We start from the raw sequence: 20,557 nt of genomic DNA, 5'->3' as shown, positions 1-20,557 counted from the left end.
ATCTTCTCCATCGCAGCACCTACTCTGTGGAATGAAGTTCCCCCCAAGATTTGAATGGCCATCAACCTGCTGATACTTTGAAGAGCCCCTGAAGTCTGAGATGTTTGCAAAGGCCTTTGCTTTGATTAAAGCATTGGAAGCTTACGTGATTTTCATTGTTCCCACCTGATTTTGTCATCCTGCCATGTTTATCCTTTGTTTCTTGTTTTTAATGTTTTAAACAATTTGTAAATCATATATGATCCCAGTCATGTTCCTAATAACTGAATCCTATCTGGCACAATTTTATTATGTCAGCTCAAAAGGTGATTGTTGGCAGGTTAGTGGCTAAATCACTGGACCTTTGTTTTTGTCATGAATCATCAACCCTTTCCCATTACTTCTTGTAGCAAATGTTGCCTCTTTGACACAGTGAAAACAATGATTTCTATTCCAGTTTTCATTTGACTCTAACAGTGGTAGTGAACTCATGACACGTGTGTCACAGGTGACACACCATTTCATTTTTGGTGACATGTGAAGCCTCCAGACTCTGAAAGCTGAGCAAGAGGCCTCTGTTCTTGTGCAACCTCCAGAGATTCCAAACAGTACCTGAGAACAAGAAATGTTTTCCTATTCTTTTGGGAGGCTGCAAGGCCATGTAAGAGCATTCTCCAAAGTTTCCAAGCCTTGCGCAACCTGGACCTGCCTCTGATATGCATTTCAAAATATATTTACAATTAGATCTATTTATTCATTTATTTAACATTTTTTTTAAAAAATTAATGTATTACTCTTTATTATGATTTGTTTCTCATTTGTTTGGGGAAATAGATGAGTGGGGATATATGACATGCCAGCAAACTCAAGTTAGGCATTTTCTGAATTTCTGACATACCGAGCCCAAAAGATTTGCCATCATTGCCCTAGAAGAAAATATAACCACATTATTCTCAACTATGCATTTGATAAAGAGGATCTAAGTATGTTTAGCTGAAATAATTTCCAGTTTATTCAAATAAAGTACATTTATCCAAGCATGTACATTCAACATAGAACATTTCCAAAACAGTTACAGTCCATTTTCCATTCACAGTTTTTTAGTGCAAAGCACTAAAAGGCCAAACACATATCTATTCATAAAAGAATATTTTTTTTATTTATGGTCAACATTTTTAGATATATTTTGTACAAAAGGTTTATATGGAGACAAGGCAATCCCTTAGCAAGGGAGTAAACCAGTATTTCTTCTGATATTCAGTATCTGGCAATTTGACATAAATCACTAAACATTTTCTAAAATTTAAAAAAAGGTGCACAAACCTGCCAAAATTCATAATGGAAGGTGTGCTACTGTTTTGCTATAGAACTGATTATAAAATAGACAATAATGAGCAAGCGTCTTATAAACTTTACAAAACAAAGTCAAGTGCTACCTAAAGTGGTCATTCAACATTTTGTGGGCAAAAAAAAGTCCTTGCACTATTTTTTTAGGCAATAATTAACATATTACAAAAAAATGTTTGAATATGAATATACTACCAAAAAAAATCACATCTACTTTTTCAGGGAATATTAGTGTAATGTCTTTAGAAGTAATCACTAAATGAAATCTAAACTCTGGCTATTAAAGTGCTTGTGTGTAATTTTATTTTTTAAAAAAGAACAATTAAAATAGGGGAATGTGGGTAGCTTGTAAACCTCCATACGAAAAATTCTTGAATATACTAATCATTCAAAATCACTATAGATTTTGACAATACAATTCAAATTTAATACTCCCAAAATTACTGAACCATGAATTGAATTTAAAGCAAATGCTAATTACAATTCATTCGAATTATCCTAACAAAACTGCTCATATACATTCATTTATATATATAAAAATATTTTAAGTACATCACAAAGCATTTGCTTAGTAGTATATCACAATGAACATAAAATCTTTTCCGTAAAATCAGAATTAAGTAAGGGCCACACCTACGAAGCACATGTTCTAGGTGGCAATTTCATCTAAAAATGTTTGCAAGCTTTCCTTTTAAAATATTCATTTCATTTCTAGTACTGCAGAACTGTATCAAGTAAAACAACTGGTTTTCAATTTTAGGTCTTATTTTTAATGAAGTTTGTTGAAAATGTTGGACAAGATGTTATACTGTTTATGAGTCAACACATTTAATCTGAAAATAGCTTATTCTCATAGTACTATTCTAGATTTTAGTGGTTCTAATTTCAAATATCACATTATTTGAGCTAAGGAGAAATACATATATAATATAACCTGTAATCAATTTTAAAGATTTTTTGTTTATTAGTAGGCAGCATATAAGCCTGCCACTTAGAAGTCAGACTAACTTTCTCTGATAAGCTGGTTGTTTATTTGGGTAAAAATTGAGGAAGCATTCAACTGATACCCATAATTCTTTGATCCAGTAGAAACTTTTATCTGCAGGATAGGAAGGGAAACCTTTACTAACAATTCTGTGTTCTCTTTGTGTCACTTCCCTCACTGGTTGAAGAGTCCCCCTCTAAATATGGGGAAAAGTGAAAAGGAAGCTATATGGTCAAAGTCTAGATCATCACTGGTTTAGAGACCCATTTTTTAATTTTATAAAAGCAAAAACAAAACAAAACAAAAACTAACCAATCTATCCAGGCAACTTTCAACCAACCTGAAATTAGCTTTCAAATACCTAGAAGTTTGTATTACATAATTTTTAATGTTAATACCAGAATCCACAAGTAATTTAATTTTATGGAGTTACCTTCAATTAAAGGAGTCTTTGCACCTGTTTACTGAGATACACTCACATTTCTCTTAGAAATGAAACAACTTTTGTCTGTCATAGGAATTTAAAAACACTATTCTATCCTTAACTACTGGTTGCCCAAGATTTTTCAATTAAAGCAAGGTAATTTGGAACTGTTCCATATTTTCATTACATAAAATAAAATACGCTGATACCCCTACGCAGTCCAAATTAATTCTATAAAAAAAGTTAAAATTCTAGAAACAAATATCCAAGTACCAAAAAACATTCCTCAAATAAAATAAGATTTTTTTGAGTGACTATCTTTCCCTAATACAAAAGGAATGGTGATTTAAATACAAAAGTATTAACTCTAGGGTTTAAGAGTTATATACCATTATTTTAAAAATACAAATATATTTTCCAAATTCTATGCCAAAAAATGTTTCCTAATGTATCAAACCAACATACTTAGGTAACATCACATTCATAGATCTTCTATTCATATATGCTTGCTGTGACTGGTCAATACCAATGAAGTGCAAAATTAATTTTAAAATCATTTGGAATTATGGAACTATTAACTAAATATTATGCAAATACTAATACATAATATTAAACTTTGAAGAAACATATGTGTATTAACCTAAACTGCTTTAGGTTCACTGTCATGAAAAAAAATCTTAAAACTTTTTTTTAATGACTGCAATAGTCTTTTACCTTCTGAAGCATTAGATCTATAAAAAAGGTGATTGCTCTCTAAGTACCAATGGAAAATTTAGGCATGTATTTAACAAGGCACTAGTATTTTTCAACAGACAAGAGCTTTAGATCTTGTACTTCTGCCTTTGGTTTTGTTGTCTTCTTCAGGTGAATGTGACACATTTGCTTTATGAGTCTTCTTGTGATGTTCTAAGAAAGTCTTTTTGGCAAATGCTTTTCCACATTTATTGCATCTGTGCAGAGAAAAGTTTTTTGTGACTTTCACTTCAATGCCAACATCAGTTCCTTCATATTTTTTATTTGGCAAGTTAGAGGTAATGTCTTGTTTTGAACCATTCTGTTTACCTTCTTCCCTCTGAGGGCCTCTCTTTGCCACCTTATTTAGAATGCAGTCAATAGGTTTTTTTATTGCTCGGATTTCTAAACTTGCAGTTATCTTACCAAGGTAACGTGAAGACTTTTTATGGACTACAGTTATGTGTCTTATCACATCACGCTTTCGGCGTGTTTCATAAGTGCAGAGGGGACACCTATAGAATTTAACATATATATTATTTCCATCTGTGTGCAACTCAATGTGCTTTGTTAAGTTTTGTTTAGAAGTAAATTGGCGTTTACAGAGTTTACAGTAAAGCTTTTTAAAATCAAAGCCAACTGACAGCCTTGGCTTCCTGGGCTTTTTGAGACCACTTGCAAGAGACTGATTATTTGACTTTGAGTTCTGACAGCTCTGCTTAACTTTTTTTTTTTTAGCTGGAGTTACATTCTTTTTTCCAGTGGATGACATGCCTTTTCTTTCAGTGGGTGTTTTCTTTTTTTCACTGGATACTGCATTCTTTCTCTCAGTGGATGATGTATTTTTTCTTTCATTTGCATTATTTATTCCCTTTACTTCATTCTGCAAAGAACTGCAGCTGGAAGGCATAGATTCTGCAGATTCTGTTGGTTCGATTTTTACTTTTACTTCTGCATTAGGCTTTCTCTCTCTTTTAGGATTCTTAGTAGAAAGAGTTATCTTGTGAACAATTTGCATGTGCCTTTTAAGCATTACCTGGGAACTATATTTCCTCTTACACAGGAGGCACTTGCAAGCAGTTAAATTGTACTCGGCTTTTGAAGACTTTTGTTTTTGTCTTTTAGCAGTCTTTGCAGAGCTTTTATCCAAGGATAAAGGCTGTCCAGGTTTTGTAGCTATATCAGGAGTTATAGAATCCCTTCTTAGTCCTCTATGAACTTCATCAAAATGCCTTCTTACATTGGCTTTTGTAGCAAAAGATTTAATACACAAAGGGCAACTTTTACCCAAAGTTACCAAAACATTCTTATTGCGACCCCTTCCAGATGTCTGATTTGGCCGTTTTTTAATTTGAATAAATTTCTTTATTTCTTCCATCTTTTTTTTATGGACTTTCCTAATATGACGGCGTACACTACGTCTGGAATGAAATTCTTTCTTACACAGGCAACAAATTAATTGGTGTCCAGACTCAGAATTATTATCACATTTTAATACAGGTTTTGAGCATTGGGCAGGTTCTTCCGGAGTTGGTATTATCTTGTCAACAACTAAGGGAGGAGTCTCTTCAGTTTTTGTTTCTGAAGCATCTGACACTGATTTAGGAGGTTCTGTTGCATGTTCTGGTGTTTCTACAGAAGCTTGGTCAGGAACAGTGTTTGTATCAGAGTTCTCCACTGAGCTATCTGCCTTTGAAACATACTGAAACACAGCATTCTGATTTGTTTCTATAGGTTCCAAACGTATTATATAATCTTGCTTGTTCACTCTTGGATACATAGCTTCTAGGAGATCAGTTATGGCTTGACTCTGTTTATCATTTATATCAGGAGAGTCTAAAATAAAATTAGACAATATTACAACTATCACTAAAAGTGTTTTTTAAAATAATAATATAACAGTAAAGCACATTAAGACAACATTATAAGAGGGAAAGACAGCACCATAAACACTCTTCTATAGACATTCAAATCAATTAACATTCTGTTCTGGAAACATTAGCCACCCTTTTGTTCAGAAAGGAAATGGGAATGAATAGCTCAAAATCCAGTCACATACAGTATCTCACAGAACACTTATATATAGTATGCAACCACAGGTGTGTTTCTTTTAAGATAAATAAAATTGAAGTAAGTACCTGTCAATTTATTTGCTCATATTTTTAACATTACCTTTGCTTCTTTCCACACTATAGAAACTCCTGTAAGATATCTTCTGTTTATAATGTACAGTGCAGATATAGTACAGATACAAGAAATTCTATTTTTTAAAAGGTATATATGCATGATTTATTGAAAAAAGCTACATTTTAACAATCATTATCTTTAAAACCATTATCACACTATAACTTTAAAATCTAAGAAAGAAAATTTAGAGAAGAGAAACTTACTGTCATCCATCCGAAGACTTGGTGGACAATAGTATTTTTTATGAGTTATTAAATTTGGTAGCCCTCTGAAGAGACTGCGGCAGAATTTGCATTCAAAAATGGTATCCACATCTTTTAGCAAAATATGCTTGAGTTGTTTAGTTCCTAAACAAATCATTAAAATTTTTTAGCAGGACAGCAAATTCAGGATATTGTTCACTTGGACAAGTGCTTTAATTGATGCTAGTCAAAGGATAAAAATAATACTTTATCTAGCCATCAAAAACAGTAGGATTCAAATGAATTGTGTGGTAATATTTCATCCACACAAAAAAAGCCGCTTTACCTGAAAATAGTTAGGTTACTTCAACAATGTGCTTAGAAAATATCTGATTTGCATGCTACAAGCTTAGCAGGTATAATTTAACTGGCAGATGCATGCTCCTATCTATGAGTTTCAAGGATGGAGTTTTTCTTCTTCATGCCAGTTTAAGCTATACAAATATTCTGACAATTATATACAATCTCTTTATTTTTCTTCCTTCCTTCCTTCCTTCCTTCCTTCCTTCCTTCCTTCCTTCCTTCCTTCCTTCCTTCCATCTATCCATCCATGGCTGCCTCTCTAACAGCTATGAGTTTCAGTAGCATACAAAGTGATATATTGAAATGTCATCATGAAGGGCCCAATTATTGGGACCCTGAGAGATGGCCGGGTAAGGCCAGGGGCTCTCGATATAAATTTAATAAGAGGCCCCTGGTTAATTTTTTAGTGAATTTTTTTAGAGGGTTAGGGAGAGGGGTGGGGGGTAATGGTTGTTTATCTATGGGGGGTGGCCATACAACCGTGTTGCAGGCCAGGCCTGGGTCCGACGGCGTTCGGGGGGAGCGGGTTGTGGTTACATCTGGGGCTCGGGAGCGGGTCGTGGGATTACCGATTCCCACGACACTGGGGTATGGCAGCAGGCGTATGGACAGAGGGCCGTATCGTTACCGGGAGGGCCGTCTCCGCTGTTTGCAAGCGGTGAGGCGCTCCGACCCTCTGGTTCTTCCCCGAGGTGCCGGAAGCGAGGATGTGCAGCCTCCTGAGCTCCGGCTGGTGTACCTGAATGCCAGGTCCGTGGTTAATAAGGCTCCCCTTGTGCAGGATCTGGTGGAGGGTGAGCATGCGGACCTGGCTTGTATCACCGAGACCTGGTTGGGTCCAGAGGGTGGGGTCCCTTTGGTTGACCTTTGCCCACCAGGTTTCCGAGCGCTACACCGGCCTCGGGCTCAAGGTAGGGGCGGGAGAGTGGCGGTAGTTATTAGGGAGACCTTATGTCCGCGGGAGACCACCGTTCCTCAGATAGTCGGGTGTGAGTCTCTCTTTTTGAGGTTTGGTTCGGGGGCGCAGTTGGGCTTGCTGCTGGTGTACATTTCACCTAGTCACACAGCGGCAGCCCTGCCAGAGCTACTCGATGTCCTCTCCGGTTTGGTGATTGAGTTCCCCAAACTCCTAGTTTTGGGTGACTTCAATCTACCATCCCTGGGAGGGTCATCTGAGTTAGCCCGGGAGTTCATGGCTTCCATGACGGCCATGGACCTGACGCAGGTAATTTCTGAACCAACTCATGAGGGAGGCCACACCCTTGACTTGGTTTTTTTATCTGGACGGTGGTTGGATGATCTTGGTGGGGGCTCTCCATTTATTATACCCCTGTCATGGACCGATCATCACCTCCTGCGGCTGGTCTTCCGTCTTGCCACCCCCCACCGTGGGGATGCGGAACCAACTAGATGGTACCGCCCCAGATGCTTAATGGACCCTGACGGGTTCCAGGCAGCGCTGGGATCCCCACCTGCCTCCGTCGCTCACAACTCGGCAGATGCCTTAGTGGAAGCCTGGGAAAGGGCAGCCACTAAGGCACTGGACCGAGTTGTACCCATGCGGCCCCTGACCCGGTGCAGATCCCATCGAGCTCCATGGTTCTCCGCGGAGCTCCGGGAGATGAAGCGTCGGAAACGGGGCCTAGAGAGCTGCTGGAGGGCCAGCCGATCCGAATCCGACCGGTTGCGGTTAAGAACCTATATTAGGTCTTATCTCGCAGCGATGAGGGCAGCGAGGTGTAATTACTTCTCTGCCCTCATCGCGTCCGCAGATAATCGCCCGGCCGCCCTGTTTAGGGTGACTCGCTCCCTCCTTAATCAGGAGGTGAGGGAGGATCCCTTGCAGGGTCGTGCCGAGGAGTTTGGTCAACATCTGTCGGATAAAATCGCTCGGATTCGGACCGGTTTGGACTCCAGCTGGGCAGAGTCTGACGATTAGGACATGGGCGGTCTTGTCAATGTTATCTGGGAGGAGTTTGATTCTGTGACCCCTGATGAAGTGGACAGGATTATGGGGAGGTTGAGCTCCACCACATGTTTATTGGATCCGTGCCCTTCCTGGCTGGTTTATGCAGCCAGGGAGAGGACACGAGGCTGGTTCCAGGCGGTTATATCTGCTTCTTTGAGTGAGGGTAATTTCCCCACCGTCTTGAAGGAGGCGGTGGTGAGACCTCTCCTCAAGAAGCCTGCCTTGGACCCAGCTGTCTTGAACAACTTTCGTCCAGTCTCCAACCTTTGCTTTCTTGCAAAGGTTGTTGAGAGCGTGGTGGCGCATCAGCTCCCTCTGGTCCTGGATGAAGCGGATTATCTGGACCCGTACCAATCGGGTTTCAGGCCGGGCTACAGCACGGAGATGGCATTGGTCGCTCTGGTGAATGATCTCTAGAGGGCCCGGGATAGGGGATATTCCTCTGTCCTAGTCCTATTAGACCTCTCGGCGGCTTTCGATACCATCGACCATGGTATCCTGCTGCGGCGTCTCAGGGGATTGGGAGTGGGAGGCACAGTTCTTCGGTGGTTCTCCTCCTATCTCCTGGGACGTTCGCAGTCGGTGTTGACAGGGGGGCAGAGATCGGCCCCTAGGTCTCTCGTTTGTGGAGTTCCTCAGGGTTCGGTTCTCTCGCCTCTCCTGTTCAACATCTACATGAAACCGCTGGGTGAGATCATTCGTGGTTTTGGAGTTGGGTATCATCAATATGCCGATGATACCCAACTTTTCATTTCGACCCCAAACCACCCCAGTGATGCCCTCTCTGTGATGTCCCGTTGCCTGGAGGCGGTTCGGGTCTGGATGGGGAGGAACAGACTTCAATGGTGGCATACACTGAAGTCTGAAAACCACCAGTAATAACTAATTTCTAATCTCCAACTTTAGTTTTTGTTTGTGCTTCCTGTCTTTATTTTTGAGGAACAGCAAGTGTACATTTTGTTAATTAAATAATCTATTTTGTTAACAAATAACACAGAAATACTTTTTTTACATGTAACACAGAAATTCCAAAAAAGACACATGTATACAAATAAGTACATATTGTACTTCTAGGGCACACAACTCATCAAAGGAAACATATAATTAGCTCTTTGTCATTTTTATTGACAAATTTATTTGTAGTAAATCAATATGCCAAATATTGTAGATGAATTGTTTTACTAAAATATATGATTAATCAATTTAAATTTTTTTAACCTGGCAAAAACTTTCTGGCATACTCTACAGTTGATATAAATGGTTTTCTTACAAAATAGTCTAAATTATTGTTGCTGTTGTTGTAATAAAGGTTTTAATAATGGTTTTCTGCAAAATAGTCTAAATTATTGTTGTTATAATAATGGTTTTCTTGCAAAATTACAACAGCAACAATAATTTAGACTATTTTGCAAGACAACATTTATATCAACTGTAGAGTATGCTAGAAAGTTTTTGCCAGGTTAAAAAAATCTAAATTGATAAATCATATATTTTAGTAAAACTCAACCCTGACAAGACTGAGTGGCTGTACATTCCAGCATCCCGGGATATTCAAAATGTTCCATCACTTTCTATGGGGGGTGAGTCTTTACCCCCCGTAGATAGGGCTCGCAACTTGGGAGTCCTCCTAGATTCGCGTCAGTTGCGGCCCTATCTAGACCGGGATGCCCTGTGTACGGTCACTCATGCGCTCGTGACCTCTCGTCTTGACTATTGCAATGCTCTCTACATGGGGCTTCCCTTGAAGACCACTCGGAGGCTCCAACTGGTACAGAATGCGGCCGCGAGAGTTGTCTTGGGAGTTTCCCGGTACTCCCATGTTACACCTTTGCTCCGCGAGCTGCATTGGTTACCAGTTGTCTTCCGGGTGAGGTTCAAGGTCTTAGTGATGGTTTTTAAGTCCTTACATGGCATGGGTCCGGAATACCTCGGGGACCACCTGCTGCCGGTGTCGACTCCCCTCCGCCCTGTGCGTTCCCACAGAGAGGGCCTCCTCAGGGTGCCTCCAGTCAGAGAATGTCGGCTGGTGGCCCCTAGGGGGAGGGCCTTCTCTGTGGGCGCTCCGGCTTTGTGGAATCAGCTGCCGGTTGAGCTCCGGATGGCACCGGATCTCCGCTCCTTCCGGCACAGGTTAAAGACCCATTTATTTGAACAAGCTGGCCTGGCCTGATGGGGAGTTACTTAGGGTTTTAATATTTATATATATTTTCTATTTTTTTTACTGTGGGCAATAATTTAATTCTTTTTTAACTTTTGTATTTTTGTAGTTTTATGATATGCCCTGTTCACCGCCCTGAGTCCTTCGGGAGAAGGGCGGTATAAAAATTAAAAAAAAAATGTATGGAATACATTTTTGTTTAACACAGTGAGGCCTCCTACCTGTTGTTTTGCTAGTTTTATTAGTTTATATATAATTTAAAATCTCGTGCCATTTCAAGAGCCACAAGTAATCCTTTACAGTAGTCTAGATTCATTTAAAAGAAAGTTTTTTAAAAAATATTACTAACATATTATTAATGTATTTATTATTAACATAATAAAACTACACTTAAATAGCAATATGAAAGCATTAAAAGCACTGCCTAGATGAATAATTATGTCTTCAATATAAATCATACTGTTTCCTGAAAGAAGCCAGATTGGAAGACATTTGATCTATTTTAGAGAGTCTTCTATAATTCGGATGCTTCATGTTTTGATTCAGTCATCTCACTTAATTATAGGTGGATATGTTCTCCACCAACTGCAGCTTTCAGACAAACTGAAGGATAAGCCCATTAAGTGTATTGCAGCAATTCAACTAAGGATACATCAATCAAGCTACAGTCATAGTAGGAACACCAGGTAGAACATATAATAGGTCTTACTTGTCACTTAGAATACCTATGCTTGATATGACATATAATATACTGAAACAAAAGCTACAAGCTGCATGCCTGTGAGGGCTACAAAATGCTTCAACTTCAAACCGCCTGGGTCACAAGAAAAAGCTGCCTTAAGTTCAAAATGCTTTGTTTTCAATATGCAAGAACTAATTTATGAACTCCTTCTATCATCTTGGGAATGTTTCGAGCTTGAAACACATTCAAAATAACTGAGCAGCCTATTCTAAATCAACAATTATATAGATAAGAGTTTGGGTACATAAAAAAACAAAGATTATAAATTGGGAAATATTTTGAGTGATAAGATCAAAAGAGACAATTTTAAAATAATCTAAATGCAATATTCATTATAGTCATATTAACATATAATGAATACATACTAAAATATTGCCTAGAAAAATGACAGTCCATGTAGATTTATAAGACAGCTCTGTGATGTTTTCATAATTTCAAATGAATGTAAATCATAGATAGGTACATTTTAAGACTCCTAAAACAAAAATATATCTTAACATCTTGAAAGAAAGGAGTAATATATAAGGAACTACAGATATCAGAAACACAGGAGGAAGAAATAAACTAACTAAAGCTAACAATAACTACGGATAGGAATCCTGGGAATAAAAAGAAAAATAATAAATAGAGTCATACAAAAGAAAACAATATTTAAAGCTGTTAGAATTTTGTTAACTAGTAATACAATGACAAATTTTAGGCCTGCAATTAAATAAACCTGTACCATATATACAGATACAATTCATGGACTTCAATGAAAAGGATTAGAAACATTTTGAAATACAGTTAAATTATCCAACTTGTTTGTCTGTTCAAAACTGTGGCCTGTCTGGTAAGACTGAACTGTGTATGGATGACTAAACTTCTAGCAGAATGTACCCTTACAGAAACTGAAATTCAGTTTTAAAAATAAAACAGGATCTTTTGTATAAAGTTATTTAACATGATATGTGTATTCAAATTTATTTACATAAAATGGAGTTCAAAGCTTTGCTTTTATTATTGCCATTACTATAGAACTTGTAACCTCCAAAGTAATTCCTACGGCTTATTGTGTCTCCAAAAGTTAGTTAGTTGGTTGGTTAGTTTATATTTCATATTTCTTAACTATCCATCGGCCTCAGAAAAACATTAAATGTTATAAAAACATTAAATGGGAAGTCTGGTTTAATGAAGATTAAAAGTTAAATTAAGTTAAATTAATTTTTTTGTCATTACACTGCCCACTTTTTTTAAAGTCTAGATATGCTACTCAGAAGTCAAGTATCTCCTCAGGCCAGGGGTAGGCAATCTCGGCTCTTTTATGACTCATAGACTTCAACTCCCAAAATTCCTGGGAGTTGAAGTCCATGAGTCATAAAAGAGCCGAAGTTGCCTACCCCTGCCTCAGGCTAACTAAGGTTGCACACGGTAAACTGAATTAATCATGAAAATATATAGAAAAAAGAAGAAAAAAAGAAACAAAAGAAGCATACCTGATCGAAAACATTCAATAATTTGCTGGATTCCAGATTTTGATGTATGAAAAGGCTGCTGTAATAAAGGTGGATCTCCAGGTTCCAGCACACGTACTATAAAATATTGAAAATATACAATGGAAATGTTAATTGAATCACTACATGAATGGTGGCATACACTGAAGTCTGAAAACCACCAGTAATAACTAATTTCTAATCTCCAACTTTAGTTTTTGTTTGTGCTTCCTGTCTTTATTTTTGAGGAACAGCAAGTGTACATTTTGTTAATTAAATAATCTATTTTGTTAACAAATAACACAGAAATACTTTTTTTTACATGTAACACAGAAATTCCAAAAAAGACACATGTATACAAATAAGTACATATTGTACTTCTAGGGCACACAACTCATCAAAGGAAACATATAATTAGCTCTTTGTCATTTTTATTGACAAATTTATTTGTAGTAAATCAATATGCCAAATATTGTAGATGAATTGTTTTACTAAAATATATGATTAATCAATTTAAATTTTTTTAACCTGGCAAAAACTTTCTGGCATACTCTACAGTTGATATAAATGGTTTTCTTACAAAATAGTCTAAATTATTGTTGCTGTTGTTGTAATAAAGGTTTTAATAATGGTTTTCTGCAAAATAGTCTAAATTATTGTTGTTATAATAATGGTTTTCTTGCAAAATTACAACAGCAACAATAATTTAGACTATTTTGCAAGACAACATTTATATCAACTGTAGAGTATGCTAGAAAGTTTTTGCCAGGTTAAAAAAATCTAAATTGATAAATCATATATTTTAGTAAAACAATTCTACAATAATTGGCACATTGATTTACTACAAATAAATTCATTCCTTTAGTTTTAAATTACACCCATATTATGTAAAATAGCTCTGCAGTATGAAATGCCTCTTATAACTCCTAATCTGTGTAGAAGATTTAAACATAATATTGTTTAGCTGATGTACCGATTCTTGTACTCTTTGATCTCTCTTGACCACAGTATCCTTCTGAGCTGGCCCTGCCAGCTGGGAACTGGGGGCACCGTTTTATGGCTGGTTCCAGTCAGTAATGGTTGAGAGGACTGACCACTCTTTGTCCCTCCTTTATAGGCTACTGTTGTGACTCAGGGCCAGCCTGTGGGTCCGACAGCCGGCTCCGATGTATCGGATGACTCAGATGTGGGGGAGGAGGGAAACGAACTGGCTGATGATGATTTGGAGGCTTTGCAGAGCCCTCAGCCGGGGACCTCTTCTCAGCTGCGTGAGCCCGAGAGTGCGGAGGAAGATGACCCACAGCTGGCCCTGTTCAAGGACGCCCGACGCAGGAGGCAGTCGAGCAGGAACAAACAAAGAAAGGCTGTGAGACTCCTCGGGAGGAGGCACAGGGAGACCACGCCCTGAGCTCTCTATAAAAGGAGTGTTTGGGGAGGGGCTGGTTGCTGAAAGCAACTTTTCCGCTTGAGAAGACAAGCTCTTGTGTTTTTGTTAACTGCGTAATTAAATCTTGGCAGATGCCTTTTAGCCTTGGAAGCTCTCCAGTCTCTTCTTCCTAAATAGGGGTTTGCCTTTACAAGGCCAGAAGAGGGCTGGTTCAGAACAGCTACAGGTTTTAATCTCTCCCCTCCTTTTCAATATCCCCATGCAACCACTGGGTGTTCTGTACCAGCCTGCTACCGGCCCTGCAGAAAAGGAAGGGACAACCCCTTTTACAAGAAGGCAAGAGGCTGGAACTAAGCCTGCCAAATTTATGGATACAAAAGCAAACAGAACAAGACACGAACCATGAAACAGGAGCTATTCAAACAGTTGCCTTCAGCAAACCAGCCCTCCCACGCATTCCCCTATTATACAGTTCAGGGCGTGGCTTCTCTCTGCCTCCTTCCGAGGTGCCCCATTGCCTTCCTCTGTTTACTCCTGATTGACTGCCTCCTGCGTCGGGTGTCCTTGAACAGGGCCAGCTGTGGGTCATCTTCATCCACGCTGTCAGGCTCACACAGCTGGGTCTGCGTCGTGACCAGGTGGGAGGGGCCTGGCTGAGGGCTCTGTGGAGCCTCAATATTATTCTCAGCAAGCTCTTCAACACCCCCTCCTCCTCCTCCTCTGAGTCATCTGACCCAACTGCCGAACCCACAGGCTGACCCTGAATCACAACACTGGGTGAGGTCACATGCAGTTTGGGGTTTGGTATCTTCCGAATGCTGATGTTATCCAATTATATCTTTTGCCCCTGGGCCAGCCAAGTGAGGTACTTATGGCTAGGTTTAGATGGGGAGGAACATTCTCTGATTTAAAACCATGTGGTTATGGTCTTGATGTTGGTAATACATGAAAACAGATATAAAATATATGATGGGTAGATTGTTGCCTTAAAATATACAATTCATTAATTCTTGGAACAGTATACAAGGTGTATAATATTTAAATTATAATATTTATTATAATTTAAATGTTTGAATTTGTTGCCATTTTCGTCTTAACTTCCTGACTCATTTGATATGTGACCTTTGAATGTTCCTAAGTAATATTTTCTCTGAAAAGAAAATTAATAAAAGCACATTGGAATTTGAATATAGGGTCTGACATTTGGTATGCTCTGTTTATATCTCATCAGCAATACGGTTATGCAATGCTTCAAATATGATTCTCATAATACTTCAGAATCTATTACAATACTTATACGTAAGGACATGGATGTTAACACATCTCTGAATTTCCTTGAAGCTGTTGTGTCTTTCCTAGGATCATGTATTAAGCCTAGCCCGAGAACAATATAACATAATCCAGCCAAAGTCCAGGGTTTTGTTTTTTACATTATATAGACAGAATCTTGCCAGAGTAAATCTATTTTACCCTGGGAGAGGCTATTCTAAATCTCTTTCTTTCCACAATCCAGCTTTGAACTATGTTGCCTCTTCTCCAGCCCCTTCCTTGCAATGTGCTACTTCCTTCCTGTCCCTTCAAAGACACATTCCATCATATCATGTGATTGATGCATAGAGATATTATGTGGACCTGGGAAAAAGTGTAGAGAGGTCCTACATCTGTTTCCTCAAATGCTTCAAAGCACCTTTTAAAAAATTAATATAAAGTCTTTCATTGCCTATTCAGCCATAAAACTGACCAAAATCAAGAACTTTTCTCTCAGATATATAGGTATTTACTTAGGAGAAAACTCGCTGAAAACAATAACACAATTCCTTCAGTAAGTATGAATAGACTGGCAATAGCTATATTTATAAAAATAATTCCACAGATTCTCAAACTGAATGGAGCATATACCCTAACATCAAGAGTGTGCATGTATGTATGTGTGTTCATACAAGATGCATACACACAAACCTCCTTCTTTAGCTTCAACAAAAATTGTTTCTAAAATATATCCATGTATACTAAATAAGAATTATAAAGGTATACAGTTATTTTATACTGAAAATCATTTTAGGTTTTATTATATTTAAGTACATAAAATACTGTTACATACTTATACATCAAGCTATTTATTTACAAAAACTGTTCCATATGTATTGGAATGCTAGTCAGTTTGGTCTAGTGGTTAAGGCTTCAAGTCAGGAAAGCAGGAGACTGCATTCTAATCCCATATTAGCCATGGAAGCCAGCTGGTGATGTAGGCCAGTCTCTCTCACCCCAACTCATCTCACAGGGTTGTTGTTGTGGGAAAATTGTAAGAGGAAATTGTATTGGATATGTTTGCCACCTCGAGTTATTTGTTAAAATAATAAAGGCATGATATAAATAAATAAATAAAATGAACTACACATTTTGCTTATTGTCAAATCCAGACCCATAAACATGCTATAGCTAAACAATTTCATGTAACATTAAAATATTTTACTCAAGTATCTCACAGAAAATAAAAATATGTGAAGAATATCTACAAAATTTCAAAAGTGGAAGCTTTACCTGGTTCACAGCATCCATGGTGGTAGTCAGTCTGACAGTACTTGTCTCTAAGAGGCATTTTCTACATCAATGACTTCCTTTCCTTCTACATTCAGTAGCTTGTTTCTGATAAAATAAGCCAATATTAATTGTTTTACATGGTAATTTATCAAACCAAAGATCTGAAAAGTCAGTAGTGAATATGGAACACAATTTCAGACATGCAAAAATAAATTCAAGCTGTGATTGTGTGTGTGCAGAAATACCCACTCACACATCCACCCATACATTTTAGTGCATCAAGAAGATACCCTAGTTATACCTTATATAACTGTTACAATTAGAAGTTTGATATTATCACCTATTATTGTATCAATTTGCCTCTGAACCAAATTTTGTAACACAACTTGTCACTCCTGATTCAAATTAAATGAGTCTAATTTTGCCCTTATAGCCCCCTTCCTTTTATCTCAGATCTGCCTGTCATTTTCAAACCTAGTTAACTTACTGATGGAGCCAATGACGACATTCAAATGGCAATAGAGAGCCACAGAAAAAAGAAAATTATCTTTCCAGTTAGACAAGCAACCTGCAGTCCAGATTATATGTGGCCTTGGTCTACTTTCATGACCCTCAAGCTAATTATAAAGACTTTTTGCTATTGATCAATTCAGACATTTGATATTGTCCAATAATGCAGTCTGAAGTGAGATACTGAGAGGTGCAATAGGAAGAGAAAAAATGGGTGGTATCATCTGTTCTGGCTATGCTATCCTTGCTTCAATCTCATCCATCATTTTCATGTACAATGCACGTCTAAGTAGATTATTCCTACAACATGTTTATTACCTTGATCTGCACTAGCATATGTATTTTCAATGAGAATTGACACTGCTTAAAACACTTTATCTGAATGCAAAATCACAGAACAGATGATGAATATCAAAACTATTTATTTGGATGCATGCATGCTTCCTATATCAAGTATGAATACTTCTCCATTATTCCTGTGCTTTTCAATTCAACTTTGATAGAAGCAAAATTTCAGAAATTCCACCTTAACTATTTTATATAGAAAACAAGTTTATTCACTTGTAGGTTTTTATAACTCAATACTTTATTATGAGCCTAGATTCTATATATTATCCAACAATATCATATTATTAGTTTTAGCAATATTATGTCATTCATTTCCTTTGTATCACCCACACACATTTTATTTTATTTTATTTTAATTCCATTCCTTCTCCGAAGACTCAGGGCGGCTTACAAGCTTAGCAGTAGCCTTCATTCTATGTATATGCCTGCTTATTAGGGCTTTCACACACACCCCAAGCGGCATTATTACAAAGTCAGCTTAATTGCCCCCAATATATACCTTGTTCTACAAAGCTAGGCTACGTTAATTCCAGCACCACTGCCATGCAGTGATTGCTAGATTTAGATTGAGACTAGGAATATCCAGGCAGTTAAATGTCCACTTGGACACCAAATTTGTTGGGTGACTTTATCTCACAGTATGTTGCTACAAGATCCAGATATACTATATACAATATACAGTAAAATAACCAAAAACTTCACTCCCAAATAAACTACAAGAATTCCTTCAGAAATAACTAAGTCAGTTCATACTATAATACTGCTATATATGGAGATTGTACACTTTCTGTTCAATATGTAAGCATTTTCAGAAATTATGCACTCATTCTAAATTTCCTATGTTTTCCATATTTTTATATCTGTTTTTGTAGGACTGAGCTACTTCAGTGACAGGTAGTTTCTATCTGTCCAATTTGGTCAGGCAAGCTGGACATACTGTGGGTCTTGAGAGGTGAGGAATGTCAGCTGGCAGGAACAAACCATAGTTTATCATACAGGAATCCAAATGATTTCTGAATGTAACTGTTAACACCTAAAACCTAATGAGTCATGTCTATCTACAAAGCATATTAGCCTGATCCACATAAAACTTTATGTTTTAAAGGTATTATTTAACATTTATTTGAATTAAAATTGTTTGTATTAAAAGTAAGCTCAAGTGCACAATCCTCTATTTACATAACTGGGAAAAGGAATAATTAGGATTTAATATTCCTGGTTTGTGAGATCTACAACTTACAGTCTAAATTTGTCTTTAAAAAATATTTGTTTTATTAAATACATCATAAAACTAAAGGGGTTGCTTGCTGACAACAGAAAACTATCTAATTATCAGTCATTGAGATGAGTGGCTATAGAAACGGAATAACTATATATCTACAGTAAGTGCAATTATGACACACAGTTTTCAAGCCATATCATTCACAACTCTCTATATTATCTATATTAATATCATCAGAAAAGTGCTTTAGTTAATACTGTACCTATTTAGATTTAGATTTAGATTTATTACATTTATATACCGCCCTTTCCCCGAAGGACTCAGGGCGGTTTACAGGGCATTTTAAAAACACATCAATATAAAATACAAAGTTAAAAGAGAATTAAAAGATTAAATTATCCCTGAAAATAAAACCCCAGTTAAAATTCTCAGCCTGGGTCAGAGAGCTCAAAGAGCCAAGTCTTCAGGTCCCGGAGGAATGAGCGTAGGTCAGGGGCAGTCCTGAGCTCCACGGGCAGCTGGTTCCAGAGGGTAGGCGCACCCACAGAAAAGGCCCCTCTCTGGGTGTTATCCGCCGGCAATCTTTTACCGGCGGCACCCTGAGAAGACCCTCCCTCTGCAAGCGCACTGAACGAAGGGAACTTGATTTTACCTTCTTTATAGCAAAATATTATCTACAAGCCTCCCTCAGCAGAATGAGAGGTTCCTACTGTTTTTTACAGGCAACAGAGTATAACTGAACATGCGCAAAATATCTTTAGTATCTGAAAAGGCTCTAATGCTGGGAAAGGTAAAATGAAGAGAAGAAAAGGGCAACCAGCAGCAAGATGGATAGACTCAGCAGCGATGAGTGTACCAAAAGATGATCTGAGAGATTATTTTAGGGACAAATCATCATGCAGAAAATCTATGTGATCGTTAAGGGTTGACAACAATTTGATGGCATATAATCCACCATTCCTCACACACCCACTTCACTTCAACCTATGGACTGACACAAAGATCCAGAACCTAAGCCAATTCTGCCAGGACTTAAGCGTCCAACTTAAAAAAAAAAGATTTTAAAGAAGATACGGAAATGGGCACGATCCTACCTCTTTAGCCCTTTCTTAGCGTTGTCCCTGGAAAAAAGAATAATAATCGGATCCAACAACAAGCCCACCTCCACCATTACGGCTTAAGCCCCCCCAACACCTTTCCTTCTTGCCACACAACGACAACTTCGCCCATCGCCTCACCCCAGGGGCCAGGGGTTGTCCCTTCGGGCCACCTGTCACTTAAATCAGCCAGTCTCTTTACGAAGCAGCAGCGGGGCTGGCTTTCTCGCTCTCCCAACACACAGGACGCGCACCAAGGTACCAGCTCCCAGCCTTCGCGGGAGTCGAGACGTCGAGGCTGTGGACAGGGCTGGTGGCAGAAGTTCCGGCGGCAACCACACCTACCGAGGCTCCTGGAAGACGGGCAAGCCCCCAGCCCAGCCGGAGGAAGAGGAGAAAGGCGGCGTTTAGCCCATCAAGCGCACCCCGCTCGGCGACGGCGGCGGCTCTCGGGACGGGACGGCAGTGCGCGCGGAAGGAAGGAAAGCCAGAGGACGAGCTGCCCAGGCAGCGGCAGGTGACAGCGGGCGCCGACCGAGTTCTCACCGGGGCAGCCGCGCCGACCCTGCCTCCGCCGAGGAGGAGGGGGAAAAGGGAAGCGCTCCCGCAGCGTCCCGACTGAAAGTTACCGTCGCCCGTCCCGCCCAAGCGGCCGCGCGACGCGACCCCGGAGCCGGATGGGCGGAAGGGCAGGAAGTGACTGCGGCCGCGGCAGGCCTGGGGCAGCGCAGCACGCATGCGCCGCACCCGGCTTCTCTGGCTCGCGCTCTCACACAAACGCACGCACGCACGCACACACACCCCTTCTCGGGTCGGGGGCCACCTCCCACCTTACATTCTCTCTTTCTCTCTCTCTCTATCCCCAGCAGAGCCAATCCCGCAAAGGCAGCTGGGCAGGTTTTATTCCTGCGC

At 38.9% G+C, this 20,557-nt stretch overlaps 1 protein-coding gene across 3 annotated transcripts; it reads right to left on the bottom strand.

Annotated features, from left to right (window-relative positions):
• Nucleotides 1–976: 976 nt before the first annotated feature.
• ZNF800 (zinc finger protein 800) lies at nt 977–20,336 on the bottom strand. 3 transcript variants are annotated; one of them, XM_083366442.1, is made up of 6 exons: nt 19,991–20,336; nt 19,643–19,669; nt 16,469–16,573; nt 12,544–12,639; nt 5,858–6,001; nt 977–5,303 (listed from the first exon to the last, which is right to left on the bottom strand). In XM_083366442.1, exons 3-6 carry the CDS (start codon nt 16,524–16,526, stop codon nt 3,541–3,543), a joined length of 2,061 nt encoding a protein of 686 aa, XP_083222568.1. In that variant the 5' UTR covers nt 16,527–16,573; nt 19,643–19,669; nt 19,991–20,336; the 3' UTR covers nt 977–3,540. The 3 variants fall into 3 exon arrangements, with proteins under 3 accessions (XP_083222568.1, XP_083222567.1, XP_083222569.1); XM_083366441.1 differs by lacking the exon at nt 19,643–19,669; XM_083366443.1 differs by lacking the exons at nt 19,643–19,669; nt 19,991–20,336 and adding an exon at nt 19,787–19,805.
• Nucleotides 20,337–20,557: the final 221 nt, after the last annotated feature.

This window comes from Vipera ursinii, assembly GCF_947247035.1.
Source record: "Vipera ursinii genome assembly, chromosome: 6".
Classification (NCBI taxonomy): Eukaryota; Metazoa; Chordata; class Lepidosauria; order Squamata; family Viperidae; genus Vipera; species Vipera ursinii.
Note: the sequence above shows the minus strand (reverse complement) of the source record. Positions and strands in the feature narration are given on the sequence as shown.

What these genes read in the sequence shown, in the direction of transcription:
- ZNF800 (XM_083366442.1), bottom strand. Translation starts at nt 16,526, where the DNA reads ATGCCTCTTAGAGACAAGTACTGTCAGACTGACTACCACCATGGATGC. An exon ending in CCATGGATGCTGTGAACCAG is followed by an intron (nt 12,640 to 16,468) that starts GTAAAGCTTCCA and finishes AATATTTTATAG; the next exon opens with TACGTGTGCTGGAACCTGGA. An exon ending in AAGTCTTCGGATGGATGACA is followed by an intron (nt 5,304 to 5,857) that starts GTAAGTTTCTCT and finishes ATTTTATTTTAG; the next exon opens with ACTCTCCTGATATAAATGAT.